The sequence below is a fragment of the Chlamydotis macqueenii genome, chromosome 16, assembly GCF_036417535.1.
Source record: "Chlamydotis macqueenii isolate bChlMac1 chromosome 16, bChlMac1.mat, whole genome shotgun sequence".
NCBI classification, from domain to species: domain Eukaryota; kingdom Metazoa; phylum Chordata; class Aves; order Otidiformes; family Otididae; genus Chlamydotis; species Chlamydotis macqueenii.
This window is the reverse complement of record NC_141571.1, coordinates 1656886-1672915: the sequence shown is the minus strand read 5'-3', so window position 1 is coordinate 1672915 and position 16030 is coordinate 1656886. Positions and strand designations below refer to the sequence as shown.

Genomic DNA, 16030 nt, shown 5'->3' with positions numbered 1-16030 from the left:
CAGCAGCATAAACAAAGAACTGTGCATAAGCAAAGTACCGTCAATCATTCCCTCTGCAAAGCCTCAAAAATGGGAAAAGATGGACTTTACACTGCTTGGTTCAAAACCCTGTGTTCTGCCCCACTTGAAGCGGTTCTGTCCATCGGAATCACTTCTGACTGCTAATCATTGCCGCTGTAACGCTTGCCAGATGCAGATTTTGCTACTGGAAATGTGTTCTCTCTCGAGGACTCTAAATTCTGGTTGTAAAGATGTCTTACATTTCAGATATTGGCAACGGCGTGTTTCCAGCCTATTGACATGCACCTCTCAAGGGTAAGACGGGTCACACTCCACAGCCGGATCCTGGCTCCAGGTACCTGATGGCTGGGAAGCAAAGTCTTCTCTTGTCGTACATAGCCTCCAGTGTGTTTTTCCTCCCTAACAGATTACCTTCCAATTCACAGACAGCTTCCGCCTTATTCTCTTAACAGGCTCCACACAATTCTGTCCAAAACACGCCCTGAGCGCTGGCCCAGCTCTGTAACAGGGGGTGGTTGAAGGATTTTATGGAACAAGCAGAGCGCCATGATTATTCGTCTTCATTCTCATGTCAATAAAAGGTGCACAAGTAGATGCCAATGACCACAGTCTGGCACCGTGATTTCTGGAGCCTCCTGCCCATGAAGACAGGAAAGGGCTCCATTTTGACCACACGGCTGTCCCGCATTCCGAGTACAAAAGGCATTGTCATCTCCAGGTTAGTGGTCCCATGAATTCCGCAAGCTTGCTGGCTTCACAGCCTCAGCACCACAGACACTGCACAATCTCTGACCTGCGCACAGCACCAGCTTGGATGGTGCACAGCTTGGATGGCGCACTCCCAGTCCTGGGTTCCCATGGCATGGATAACACTAGTCCAGGTTTAAATTACAGAGCAGGAAAGGGGTTAAAGTTTAAATGACTGTTTTGTATATGAATTAATGTATGTAGCTTTGAGCCAAAATATCTACCATTAATTTTTCCACCTATTTCAGGAGCAGTAAGATACACAAAGTAAAGTTTATTTTGGTACTTGGTATACTTCACTCTCATTAAAAATAAATTAATCAGCAAATTCCTACACAGCTCAGCCTTCTTTTATGTAAATACAACCCAGCTGTAATGAATTACAAGGTGTTATTATCTCACACACACTGTATAATACTTCACACATAAGAGGTTTCTCTGCTTAGCTCAGCTTTCAACAAAAGCATCTTAAATAAACTGCAAGCAAGTTGTTTGGTCTGTAATGTTTTCACAGAGAAGGGATACACCTCACACAGAGAGGGTTTCTCTACATGACTCATTTTATAACAAGTTAAACTGAGGAAGTTCGCATTGGAAAAAAAATAAAATGCCTTTTTTATACACAGAAGGCTCCCTAAGAGAAGATTTAAAAAAAAAAAGCAAGCCGGTGTTTGGAAGCCTATATTCTGCACCCCACTGCTCTTTATGCAGAGAAGGGATGTCAAATATTCCCCAAAACACACCATATGAGTTGCTTAACTTCAGAAGGAAGAACAGTCACAGCCAGGCACAGTCACACTTTCACCAGATCAAGGATTCACAAATTAGGGATTATCACCTTTGACTTTTGTTTAATAGTTTTATTAGGAATAAATCCTGATATTATAGGGCTTATTCTAATCAAAAGCGCACATGGCACAGAAAACACGTACACATCAGTTTTACCAGACTGACATTTATTATCGACTAGGATTTTAGACAGGAGAGAAATGAAAACCGTTTTTGTCGCTGACCTGGAAACAGTCTGGTGAGCCATGCACTGACGCAGCACATCTCAGCCTCTGCTGATTTAATCACTGGAGCTCTTGCTCCGTAATTCCTATGCTGGCATAATTTCCCTGCACAGCCACCTGAAGTTTTCACTGGAGTTGACAGGTCTTGTTAAAAAGCCCTGGACCACTGCTTTGGGGGATGGAGGATAGCATAGTCCTGCCCATTAAGAGCCACAGACAGAAACAGAGATGTTCTTTTCATAAAAAACTTCTTAGACTACAACTCTAAAAAGAATATGGAAATATCAGCGACGCAGACTGAAATACCAATACTCTGAGGCAGCTTTTAGTGCCAGCCTCGCCATGTTTTGGGCTTTGTTCTCATTAAGATGGCCTGAGTCACAGGGGAGTACTGGGGACTGAGCATTATTCTTTCCATCCTCCTATCCTTGTGCAACAGAGCAGAGAGTTCCTAAAAAGGATTTTCACAGAAAACCCTTCAGAATCTGTTAAAGCAATCCTTAACTCCACTAAAGCAAAAATGGACCGTTCTTGGTATCACGCTTTTACAGTACATTAATGTCTAATACGCAAAGCTCAGATTTGCATTCACAACCGTTCAGTGAGCAGAGGAACACTGTTTGTCTCTGTGTAGCAGCTCTCCAAACAAGGCAAAGGACAGAAATGTCCTCTTGAGAGAACTCGTAAGTCACAATAAAATACCTGGTTTCCTAAAGACAGAAGACAGGTCTTCCCGTTTGTCAGCAAGGACCACTCAGTGCCATGGAAGGACAGAGATTCTCAAACCAACTAGCATTTATTTATGGGTGAATATTCAGAAGAGTATGGCTGTCCAATTTGCTACTGAGTCGCCATGGATAGGGTATCTAATTAAATATCTTCCTTTCAACAGCAGATTTTCCTTCCTGACCTCCCAGCCTCAGCCAAAGTTGAATTTCAGGCGTGCTTCTCAAGCTGATCTGACAAATTGATAGAAATGTCAGGCATCAGCGCTCTCAGAGTCCTTCGTCATTGTAAACAGGGGAAAGGGGCTTGAGGATGCTGCGGGCGTTGCTCTCCACGAGCGGCCGCCAGCTCACCTCGCCCGTCAGCAGCAGGTCGTCCCCGCTCAGCGCGTCCAGGTGCTGCACCTGCAAGGACAGGACGTTAGTGCAAGCTGTTCCATCACCCACTCAAGTTCCTCAGGAGGTACAAAAATGCTGCTTTCCAGAGAGAAAGCAGAACAAGGAGATTTTAGCATGCTTTGCCATTTGTCTGTTTACCTTAAAAGATAATTTAGGATGGCTTAAGAGTCATGGAAAGACTCAGAGATAAGTATCTGCAGATCCACCGGAGTTAAATGTGTAAGGACTTCTACTAACACCTTAGCTAATGCTTCCTCTGAAAGTTTGGCAACAGGACAAAGAGCCAGGCAAAGCTAACACAAGTCATTTTATCTTCCCGGCAGTTAATCCAGATGACACACTGCTAGTACCATCATCTACAGGGAGTACTTTCATAAAAGTGCTTTCACACTTTCATAAGTGTGCAGTTTTCATTATAGAAAAAAAAGCCCGACAGCAGGAATCACCCGAGATTTAAAACGTAAAAGCACGTGAGCTGGCGGAGATGAACATGGAATGACCACACATTGTTGCAATACAGGAAATGCTTGGGATCAAATGAAATTTTAAGGTGTAATGTAAGCAAAATAAAAAACCTCGTCACACAACATAACTTGTGGCTGCAGGACACTGTGAACATGGGGGGGGACGACAGGGTGGCGGGGGCGGGAAAGGAAAAAGTCCATCAAGGGTCAGTAAAAGACAAAACCACCACCTCTGGCTCAGGAAGTCCATGAACGCAGGTTGCTAGGAGAGTTTACAGGGAAATACTGCACATGCTTGCCCTGTTACTATATTCCTCTCTGGCATCCACTAATAGTCACTGTTAAAGACAGGATCAGCAAGAAATTGTGGGAAAGACCTCATGCACAATGCCTACTGGAAACAGAAGATAATTTGCCAAGGTGTTTCTCAATGGAGGAAAGAAAACACCGATGGCCACAGAGGGTCAGACTGAAGAGCCACCAAAGCACAACATCCTGTTTCTGACAGCCAGCAGCCGCAGACTCCCCAGGAGGAGTTAAGTACAACGCATGCATACAATGTGATTTTCCTTGTTTATTTCCACCCTCCTCTCAAAATTTGTTAGTTCAAGGATTTTGAGCCTGAAGTGGCTGTTGTGGATTTAATGGCCCTGGACAGCCTTGTCTTCCATAAACCTTGCCAGTGGCTTCGGAACACATGTGTGACTGCAGCATCACCAACACCCGCTGGCGACGTTACATCCACGCATTCTTGTATCAGTGAACAGCCTTTCCTTGCACACTTCGTATGCCTTCAAAATTTCACAGAGCTGTCTGATATTCTTTCTCAGTTGTTTTTCAGCTAGAGGATCCTACACATTGCTAATCAAGGAGCTCTTCCATGTCATTCTTACCGCTCTCCTCTGAGCTTCTTCAGTTTGGTTTTTATCGTTCTTGATGGCCAGAACCCAAACCATACACATTGTTCAAGATCACAAAGGTACCACGGATTTTAAAAGTGCCATGACAACACCATCTCCTTCTCTATTCCTTCCTTAGTAGTTCTCAGCATTTGGTTTGCTTTTTTAAAATGCTACAGAGTACTGAGTTGACATTTTGATGATATAATTACAATTTCCTGGACTGGTTCCTGAGTGGCAACAGACTGGAGCTCATCAATGTACGTGTGTAAAGCTGGGACTGGTTTTCTCAAGTGCACCACTTCAGAGCTGTCTGTAGCAGTGACCTGTCTTCACAGAAGCTGTGCTGATTCTTCCCCAACGTACCCCATTTATCTGTGTGATCTCTCTTTCCTATTCAACTGCTGACAGATTCTGTCCTATCCTTTGCTTCAATATATGGACGTGCAACGAATTCCCCACCCAGCAGCAAATCGTCACAAGTTACAAACTTTTTATAGGTGTTTGTTCCCTGCCAATCTTCAGTTTTAAACTTTCCTACAGCCTCACTGATGTTAAGCATCAGCATCCTTAAGCATTAAATTGTCTGTCCCTCCTGAGAAGCCCTCTAGCATTCCCAAAGTGCCCTCAATCCTGACAAAGTTCAGCCCTTTACTTCCCACACTATTTTCTCCAGACACACACTGAAGTATTCTCTCTCCAAATCTCTATCTGCTCCTGACTACAGTACTGGAGACATTACAGAGAATGCTGATGTGGAGGTTCTGGTCTTCAATTCCCTGTCCAACAGCCTACACCTTTCCTCTAGAACCTCTCGCATCAGGCACCCACCTGGACTACTTCCTAACAATATTTCCTAGAAACTTGCATCACAAACCTACTAAGGGTTGAGAGGACAAACACCACTTAATGTTGTCTCCTCCAGGTAATAACTGAAAGAAACAGAAATAATTCTGGAAAATAAAATCTTTTACTTCTTTCCCACAAAGATCATCAGGAGACTTTAAAGCTCTGTGTGCTATTTCATTATGAAGAGGATCCCAACTCCGCAACATCAATAATAATTCTACAACAAGCTGCAGCCCATTTCTGACACATTTTCTCAAGTCCCTCCATAGCACAGGTCCAGAAAAAGATAAGCAGGATTGCTTTCAATATTCCATGAATTTCTCTACAGCCATTCTTCATAAAACTGCAATAAATATCTGCCAGGTTTTATATTTTTACCTTTTTCTCTTTAATCACTGAATATAAAAATCAGTTATATTTATGAGGAGAAATGAGGACATAGTTTGCAGGCAATAAAAATAAATATTTAATATTCTAAACGAGGGAATGAAGAGAAGTCACACAGCATACCTGCTTGCGCACGTATTCCACGAGTAACTCCAGATGCCGAGGGTCCTCGCAGTTCTTGTTAAAAAGGTTTCTCCAAAGAGCTGCTGCGAGAACATGATCATCAGACAAAATTCCCTAAAGGAAGCAGAGAGGGGGGATTAAGAACTGCACGTGAAGAGGGTTTGAGCACAGGACAATCACTTTACTCTCCCTGGCAACTGACAATATTCGCTGTCTCAAAGTCCACACCTGCTATGGACTCTACGTATGAAAAGGCACCAACATCGCTCTTTCCTAGAATGGAAACACAACCCTGGCCGTTAATTAATTTATGGAGCAGCCCGTAATCAATATTCTGGCAAGTTAATATGGCAAAAAACTGGGTCAGGGTATTCCTAATGTAGCAGTCAATAACTGCATTTCTGTGTTCTGAAACTTTACCATAAAAATGTTGGCCTTACAGAGAAGGCAGCACCACCTCACAAGTCTCACAGAACTGTGTGAAGCCCATGACACTTGGAAAAGAAAAATTAAAGGATATGTAACACAAAGTTGCAGAAACATAGCCAGGAGATTGCTATTTTGCTTTGCTTTTCTATTTCTCATTCTAAATGAGAAGAACTCCCCACCATCAAGAACTATCTAGATTTTTCCAGTTAAATCTAATATTAAATTTGGCTTATACAAGAATCACATTCATGAGGGCTTTTCGTCTGAATTCCCTCTCATTTTTATTGTCTTTTCAGATTCTGGAGTTATCACCATAGTCTCATATCTCATGTCTTCTGCTGACACATTTGCCAAAGGCAAGAGAGGACCTTCAAATATTCAGTTAAAATAAAAAAGGTCAAAATTTGCCTTTAATGTAACTAAACATTTTGTTTCCAAAAAGTCCGTCAATAAAAAGAGAAAAAAAAATACAGGCAGACACATCCTGGCTATACTTAAAACTAGATTCAAGACCTACACGCATAACACTGTCCATAACTCTAATAAGTTTCCATTTACAGGATCTTAATAATGCAAATCACTGTGCCAAAAACAGTACCACCATGTGAATAAGAGCAGCATCTGAAGAGCAACATCCACTAGAGCAAAAAAAAATTACTCAAAGAGATTATGTAATTGTATTTTCTTCTTGACAGTCCTGCAGACCCTTGTGCAGAGTGGTGCTTCTGCCTTCCCATATTATTAGATATTTACTATAAATATGCTCTCATACAGAGTCCCTATAAATACTCCCTTTGCTTTCAAAGTTTACTGGGTACAATGGCATGCAGAGGGAGGAAATGATTTATTGATGGTCAAGCAGTGACAGTGAAGCAGAGCAAAGAACACCCTTCCTTCCGTACATCCCTCCTCCCATGTCCCATGCTTTAAATCAATGTGCTGTGTGCTTTCTTCTTCCTTGAAAGCACTTTACACCAGGGCACAAGATGATCACAGTAACTAAGAAATCTGCTTTCATAATGTAACATTCCTCCAAAGACACGTACAGCAAATGTTTTACCATCTGCAGTGTTCTGTGTTCAGGAAGCAGCCAGCCTATTTGTATGTTCTGTGAAAACATCCTTCTTACCTCGTCATATCCAAACAGAGCTGCATAGAAATTTTCCACCATAGTTCTCAAATCTTCTTTTAGAACAACAGAATTAATCTGAAAAACAAACCAGAAAACCATCTGTACAGGTGGAGCTATGAGAAAATACCAGTTTTGCCCTGAGCGGGCAAAGCAGCAACAGTGCCTTCTCCCACAGCTGGCCAGGCTTTGGCTGGAACGACGTCAGAGCAGCAAACATTTTGGAACAACATGCAACACAGCGCCATTAATTCTGTACACAAAGGAAAGTTCGTATTCCTCAGAATAGATGAATGGCAGAAAAATCCTCAGCCAGCAGCGCTGACACACAGCTACACGAGCGGAGAAAAAACCACAGCGGGGGAAAGAGTGAGGGCAAGGCTGTCCTTTCAGTGGCAGCACAGACCAAGATAACGAAGCCAAGATAATTCAGCCAGTTTTCCAGACCTTGATTCATTCACACACATCTTTCAGAAACTCTGAGGTTTTTCAACTTCTTCTCTAAAGCACGGGCTGCAGAGCTGGATGTGCTGTTACAGCAGAAGTACTGCAATGCTAGCGACAGAGGCACCATCCCCACCACTGCCCCCTCCTTACCTGGCAATACTGACTTTCTCATTCAGGAGTCACATGAATTCTGTTTCTAGAGCACCTCTCTAGAAGCTCAGACTCACTAGTTTTTGACTAGGACCAAATTTCTTTCAGAGCTTGTGATCACCCAGCCGCTTCCCCCCACGCTGTGTGCCCAGTCCAGGTCCCGCACTGACGTTTAACCCCATTTAACAGTTCCTCAAACGGTGGCTGGTTTGGCCCGAGCCACCACTGGCTTGCAGAACTGACTCCTCGTGAGAACCAAAAGAGATCAACTGCTAGGCCCAGCACGATGGCTGAAACACCTCGCAGGCCTCACGCTCACACAAGCTGTCTACTCCTTTCGCCTGTACCTTTCACTTCTATCATAAAATTATTAAATAAACAGTTCCTCTTTGGAGGGTTAAGCTACACTTCAATTGGTAAAGTTGCTTCTTTGCGTTGACTCTCAGGAGAGATCTAAGAGACACTCAGCCTTTCTTTCCTACAGATCTCGCACACAAGGTCCATACAAACGACACGGATAATTATCTTTATACCCGCATCCTAGCAGAACGCTTCTGCGTCAGGCTGCATCCTGGAGACAGGTTTTACAGAACAGAAACTGCGAACAGGAATGGAGGATAAGCCATCAAATCTACTGTGGAATAAGCACTGCTGTCTTTGATGTGCAGCTGACCACAACGCTATAGAAAAGCTGTGAAAACTCACATATCTAAAATATTAATACTTACAACAGTGCGAACCACAAGTCCTAAATCCTCTCTTACTATCCTGAAGAGCACTCACCGTGGTAACTATGCAGCAGCTTTTCTATCAAAATATGAATTACTTTTTGCCACGCTAGCAAATTTCCAGTTCAAATATTCTTCCACTAAACCACTGTCTTTTTTCATCTGCTGATTTTTATAGAAATGCGTATAGTGCAAACACAAGGAAAATTCCTTTCATGTCAGTTACTAATATTTTTCCATTAATATAAACTATTAAAATTCATGGAGATATTTTATAGGCTATCAAGATTTGGAGACTGGTTATTACCGAATGTTTAAAAAAAGAACCAAACATAAGAAATCAGAGGGTTAAAAGATGACTGCAACTTCTGTAATGACTTAATTAAATTTTTATTGAGTACATAAACTATGATGTCATTTCTACCCAACCATGCTCAGGCTTTCTGTGCATGTCAGAGATCGTGGTTTTTCTCAATAGAACGTACTTCTAAATAAGCTGCACTTCTACAGCTCTAATAAGGGGGAGCAGGTCTCATGTAACACACTCAATAAATTATCCTTCCATTTTAAACAAACAAATTCCATGAGTTATTATATATTTGCCACGCACTTTTTATGACATAATAAAAATGTTACCTCAAGGATTACTTAACACATACTACAAATGTTACAGCAGGCAACTGCAAGGGGCAAAGAAAACAAACAGTCCCATTACAGAGACAAGTCCTGGACTATACATCCCTAGGGAAGCAGCTTTCTACACTAAAAACAAAGAGCAGCAGCTTTAACTTAGCAAGAAATAGACTGATGAAGGAGATAGCCAAGTTTAAAAAACATGGCAATAAATATATCTTAAAAGACAAAAAGTTTAAAATATAAAATAGGACGTTGAGGATGGAGCAGTATCTTAGGCAATAAAATGACATTTAAAGGAATATTGCGTTTCCAAAGAATGCAACTGGTTAAGTACACGCATTGTAGGATAAAATCCTCCTTTATAATAAAAGAGAAATTAGTAAATCCAAATAGGAATTTGTTGGAAATGCTTCCTCTTCTTAAGCTTGTACATGTTCCTACCACTGGCAAGTTTCATGATCTAGTTGGTCATGATTCTGCTGACTCTTCCACGGTTTGCTATTAAGAAGAAAACCTGCTAGATAATTCCAAATGAGCAATTGCTAATAACAAGAAAAAAAAAATCAGTAACATCTGGAACTCTTCTAGGGACTTAGCCTCTTTGTCATCTTCAGAACAACCCATTGCAGAGCTGTCACCGGAATAAACTTATAAACCACTGCCTGAATTGACAGACCGAGCTACCTTAGTTCAAAACAAGGACTACATTTTTAGTACATCTCTCATGTTTACAAGACCTTTAAAAAAACCGCAATGAGCAGCTAACGTAGCTTCCTACTACGTCACAACTTCTCACTGAAAGACTCCATGATCCCCCATCCTGCCTGCAAGATGGCTGCAGCACACAAGAACTGTGTCTTCATTACTATAGTGCAGTAAGAAACCTCATCTTCAGCCTCGGGAGTTCACCAGGCACCATCCAACAGCCAGCTGGTGAGGCCTGCTGCTGCATCAGACCACTTGTCTCAGTTAAGTTAAGACCATATCAAGTCTCAGTTAAGGTTTTGTATTCTAACAAAATTTCTAGGGAAGGAAGAGCGCAGTGCTTTACGATATGCCGGACAGGTACCAAAATAGCTTATGTACAGGCACAGGTTTTGAAGTGAAAGCTGCTATAAGATTAGTCCCTCTTAATGTCTTTTGTTGGATCAAGAGCATTCTTGCGTAATGAACCTCCCTCCAACTCCTGCTTACCATGCTTTGGTTTGCTCTGCAGAGAAGCCTCAGCGTACGCAAATGGGAAACGGTGCTCTAGCGTGGCACTCAGCCCACGGGATCAGCCCAGAACCAGCGCAATGCAAAGACCATCTCTGCGGAGCAGGGACCTTGGGTCACCAGCTGCTTCACTCAGCAAACGCGTTCCTGTCAGGCCACACGAAACGCTCACGTAGCCATGGCCGTAATGTCCAAGGCTACACTACTGGAAAGCCCTTTACCAGGAGCTTCTTTCTGTTATGGCTTTTGCTAGCATGTGTTGCACCCTTAATCTACTTTAACACATGAATCCAAGCACAGGCTATAACGTCAGAAGGGACACACTTCTAACTGCACCTCATACACGCGCTGGTCATTGAGTTTCATGCAGCAGTTCCTCTCTTTAGGTCATAAGTTATGGTTGAACTAGATTTTTTTATGGAGAGATTTCAGCCAGAAGAAATGATTAGATCATAGAACCTGACCCTCTGCATATCACAGACCATTACATTTCACTGAGTTCCCTCTGTACTAAGCTCACGAAGTTGTGTTTGGCTAAAGCATATCACCCTCACTGCTGAACATGTGTATCTCATTTCATATTTGGATTTTCTGGCTTAAGTTTCCACCCCCTCGTTCTCATTATACCATTCCCGCTAGACTAAAAAGCCTCGTCTGTACAATCTATTTGCTCCTGTACCTGTACACCGCAGATGTGTCAGCACAGTCATCTTGTCAAACTAAAATCAGACTCTCTAAGGCCATTTTAGCCTAGGTGCACTGATGCACTACATCCTCAGCTGACCCCTGGAGTGGTCAGAGTTGTAACAGCAAAGTAGTGTTTGATGCAGATACAGTAAAAATTAATCCATCTTTTGTGCAAAACAGGTTACCCAGGTGTGCATACACTTCTGTTCTGAGTGAGTCTGCTCTGGGGGCTTCTGCTAGCCACGCTGCCATGAACATCCACTGACTCCTCCTGATGCTTCCCACCACTGGAACATTCACTATCAGCAGAAGTTCCTGAAGGAGATACAGGACAAACCTTTCATGACAGGCTGAGAGAGCTGGGGCTGTTGAGCCTGGAGAAGAGGAGGCTCCGGGGAGACCTTAGAGCGGCCTCCCAGTGCCTAAAGGGGGCTGCAGGAAAGATGGGGAGAGACTCTTCAGCAGGGCCTGGTGTGACAGGACAAAGGGTGATGGCTTTAAAATAGAGGGAGGCAGATTCAGACTGGACCTAGGGGAGAAATTTTTTACGCTGAGGGTGGTGAAGCACTGGCCCAGGTTGCCCAGAGAGGCGGTGGGTGCCCCATCCCTGGAAACATTCCAGGCCAGGTTGGCCGGGGCTCTGAGCAACCTGATCTGGTTGGAGATGTCTCTGCTCCTGGCAGGGGGTTGGACTGGGTGGGCTTTAAAGGTCCCTTCAGCCCAAACCATTCTGTGATTCTATGATAAAAAAAATGTCACTCCTTAAACATTTAGGCTTTTTTATGCACCTTCTCTCAAGTTCATTTGGAAAGAGCTACTTATAATACACAGTTTACATTAGTTATAAATACTATATAACCGCATACAGGTATAGATGGGCTTTTTAAGTTTTTGCTGCTTTTTTAATAAACACAGATGATATTAAACAGGAAAACCTGCACACAGGCCTTCCATTTCCACCAATAACATAACTTTTACTTGTAGGACAGTAATTCTGAAAATGACTGAGACTGCAGCTAGGATCAAAAAGATTAAATTAATGAAACAGATCTAAAATCTCTCTATAGCAAGGGGCCAAAAAGGCCAGTTCCTTCAGGCAATCTCACATAGTTGTGAAATGACAAAGATATTGAAGAAATTATTTTTCCAATATTCATTTTTGGGTCTTTTATTAACCACTCTGTTATTTTGTCTGCAACCATGCTTACAGGCTTGTAATTAGCTACAGCTGTGAGTCCCCATACACTTTAAATTGTTAACTTTTCTGATAAACTCTCTATTTTCTAATTAAAATTAAATAATTTTGTAATGCATCTCAGTAGACAATTAACTTCAGAGAACAGTCTTTGAAGCCTTCTTCAACGTACAACGACAACATACTTCAGTACCGTACTAACCCAGACAAAAAGCTAAATGTCAGACTGTATCAGAACCAGTTCCTGCCAAAATCCTCAACCCATAAAAACGGTGATGGAAACAGACTTCTGCGCGCTCTGCTACCTTCGTAGCAGTTGCATAACCATCGAGAAGACTCCTCGGAGTGTGTTTATTTCAAGTCGACATAGAAAAGCAAATTATACAACATTATCTACATATTTTAGCAAAAGCAGCTGGTCACTCCTAGCTGCCTAGCATCAAGAAAATGAGGAATGTTTCTGACTTGCAGTCTATTAATTTGGAAACTGCCACGGTAACAGTTAAAGATGCAGAGCAGGCCACAGTGCGATCCTAGCTGTATGAAATACGCAGGGGCTTATCCGAAACTCCTTGTTCTCTGCAGTACCGGCTGGCAGAGCTCACTGGCAACCTCTCAAGAGAAAGATGAGGGAAAAGAGGAGAAATTGCTGTGCCCTCCGTCCAGTTGTGCTGATTCCCTGTACGGGCGAGCAGTTGTGAGGGTTTTTCCTGTAATGGCACTTTAAAAAAAAAAAAAAGACTTGCTAGAAACCTAAAACTGATCACGAACACGTTTCTGAGCACACCGGAATCAAGAATTCAGTCTGACAAACTGAAAGGAAGTTACATAACCAAGGCTGAGAGTGGCATTTGGAGAAGACAGTAGCAAAGGTAAATAAACTAAAGCAGATATTCACCATAAGCATTTACAGAGATCCTGTAAAACTCGATCTCTTTAGAGACAAACCTCAGCAACCGTCAGAGCCACACACAAGAAACGCTGCACTGGGTCAGGCCAGGGGCCCACCTAACATGGTGTCTTGCCTTCCACTGCCAGATATGCTGAGAAAAGTCAGACTACAAGCTGCTACATGCTTCCTCCAAGTAACCAATTTCAGTTCAGGACAATTCTCAACACTTGAGAACTGTTTATATAGTAACCTTCAAAAGGTTATACATCAAACAACTTGTTCAGTAAACTTTCTGCATCCACAACCTGCCTCAGGAACAAGTTCCCTGGCTTACTACCCATGCTGAGAACCATCGCTTCCTCTTTGTTCCTTCTGAAACCACCTCTTGCTGGTTTCACTGGATGAGACAGTGACCACACATCGCTCCATTACCTTCTCACAGCACTCAGGATTCCGAGAGTCCATCATATTCCATGTTATATGATCTGCCCATAGAAAAAGACTTAAGATAACTTACTAAAAGTCAAGAGCAGCAAAATCCCTGGGATCATGAAGCACTGGACTAAACAAAGTGTATTAGATAACATTTAACAGGGCTGCAGAGCCCTGCAAGGTGCATGCGTTTTGAAAAGTATTTCAGCAGAACCAGGTAAGTACAAATTAATAGAAAACAAAATAATAAACGAAAATAACAATCACAGATAATTATGAGTAATATTCACTGCTGCTAAAGGTAATAGTAGTAGGTGTGAAAAAACCCCAATCATAAAAATTTATATAACAATGTCCACATCTTTAGCAGCTCCAGTTCCAGAAATGGATCTTAAAGAGATTCTGTAAAGAAGCCTCCAAAACATTTCATCTCAACAATTCAATAGTGAAGACACACAAATAACTTTCCGGAATTATTATGAAAGGAATATAGAACAAAAGAGGAACTCTATTCTGCCCTAAACCCATAGTGTGCTGCACGCGTTTATTACCTTTTCATCTCAGAACAGATCTAAAAGAAATAGAAAACACACAGAAAAGACCAAGGTGATTAGACATATGAGGAAACTCTAGTTATACTCAGGAAGAAATGAGAAAGAAGGTGATGGAGAGGTAAAATCATGAGTGGTATCAAGCAGGTAAACAAGGAATTACTGTTCACTGTTTCTCAAAAAAAACATGTAGAAAAGAAGCTGATGAAATGACCAAATAATATCTTAAAAATAAAAGTACTTTCTCATGCAACACAATTAAGTGGCAGAAGTCGTTGTCACAGGACATTAAAGAGCAAAAACTATGCAAAGGGTAAAAAAGGGACTGTACATTCACAGAGGATTTCTGTTGGCAGATGTTAAAGATGATGTCCCATTACTCTTTAGTGAACGCTGAGAGAATATACCAGAAGAAATACTTATACACAGTTCTCCTTCTTAAACTTCTTCCCAAATATCTCTGGTTATCGCTAGAAACAGTACACTGGATCTTCATCTGACACTAGAAGAATGGCTTCAGTTTTGACCGGTTTTTGCCGACCTTTGCAGATACTGACTGGTGTCTCTTCCGTCTGGGTGTCGCCTCCTGCCCTCACTTGCCATAAGACAGCCACAGCTCAGTAGATGACCCTGGATTCCAAACATCAGGTCATTTTGCTGACTTGATAGGAATTTCACCCGAAATATCCTAACGCAATTTAAAAAAAAAAAAAAAAAAAAAGGGTCTACCTCTACCATAGCTTTGAGTAACCTCAAGAGAAAAGACTGTGTTTTATGTAGAAATAAGAACAAGAATGATCCTGCTCATACCAAACAATTATCCTCCCCTAAGGGAAAAAAAAATAAAAAACCACTTCTTTCTCCACGAATTTGGGACTAGAACAAGTTTCTTTTGGATAGGAACAGCAAGGCACCCATCTCCTCTCCAAAAAAGCAAGCCACATCTCCTCTCCTAAAAAACTCTCCACAAAAAAAAATAAAGTTTATTTCGTTTCAAAATGGAGTGACAATTGCTAGAGACCATATAATCAGTAAACAATTAACAAGCTAATCCTTGATGCTAACACCTAGTACTGCTGCTGCCTTTATCCAGTGACTGAGGCCAGGACAAGTGCAAACACTCTCTCTTCCTATCTCTCTCTCAAACCCATTTTTGTCATGCCTAGCAGACTGTCCTGGTTGTGTTTGCTCCACCAGACTTCCCACTATTTCCCAGCACAGCCCTGCTCACCCATGACCTGCTTGACATTCTCCCATCAGTTCCCCATTCGGGTAAAATCCTAATTTGAAGTCACATTGCCTTCACCTTCTACCAATATTCTGCACCTTCTGGTTTCAATCATAAGCTGAGAAAAACCCGATTTCCCCAAGCACTCGTCCTCCCCAGGGCTTCAAACACACGCATGCCACAGAACAGTTAACAGTTCAATATTTTCTTGCCAATATTTTAAGAGTGCAGAAGGTTCCAAATTGCTGGTAAAATAAACAATGCCAGACTGTGAAAACTCCTGCCTGCCATATACTCTGATGTTAACAAGAGTTTCTTTATTACTGTAACCTTTCAGAAGCGAACAGAAATTATTTCTCTACCCTAGTTCTGCCCTCAAGTAAAAGGCAAAGGAGGAAAGCGAACCCTGAAAAAGCTGCATGGTAAGATACTGTGCGTTTTCCATCTTACTTCTGTATTTCTTTCAGACTTGATGCTGCTCTGAAGAAATAAACTTCCAGAAGATTCTAAAAGCATGGGCAAGGATTTTAAGAAGTGAAAAATTTCCTTACATAGTTTCCTGACTAACACAGATTAAATCTACATATAGGCCATCTTCCTTCTTGCAAGGACGTGAACTGGGAAATACAATAGGGCAAAATTGGGATGCCACAACGAGACACGTTCTTTGCAAGCACCTCAGTA

General features: G+C 42.0%; 1 protein-coding gene across 2 annotated transcripts in view; it reads right to left on the bottom strand.

Moving 5' to 3' along the window:
- Positions 1–1703: 1703 nt before the first annotated feature.
- Positions 1704–16030, bottom strand: part of UQCC1 (ubiquinol-cytochrome c reductase complex assembly factor 1) — a 48734-nt gene continuing 34407 nt past the window's right edge. The window contains exons 8-11 of one of the 2 annotated variants that reach the window (XM_086760769.1): positions 7186–7263; positions 5628–5741; positions 2861–2911; positions 1704–2740 (exon numbers count right to left, since the gene is read on the bottom strand). In XM_086760769.1, the coding sequence (XP_086616895.1) occupies positions 2648–2740; positions 2861–2911; positions 5628–5741; positions 7186–7263 (336 nt within the window). In that variant the 3' untranslated portion in view covers positions 1704–2647. Of the gene's footprint in view, positions 2912–5627; positions 5742–7185; positions 7264–16030 lie in introns of both variants that reach the window. The other variant, XM_086760770.1, reaches the window with a different exon arrangement.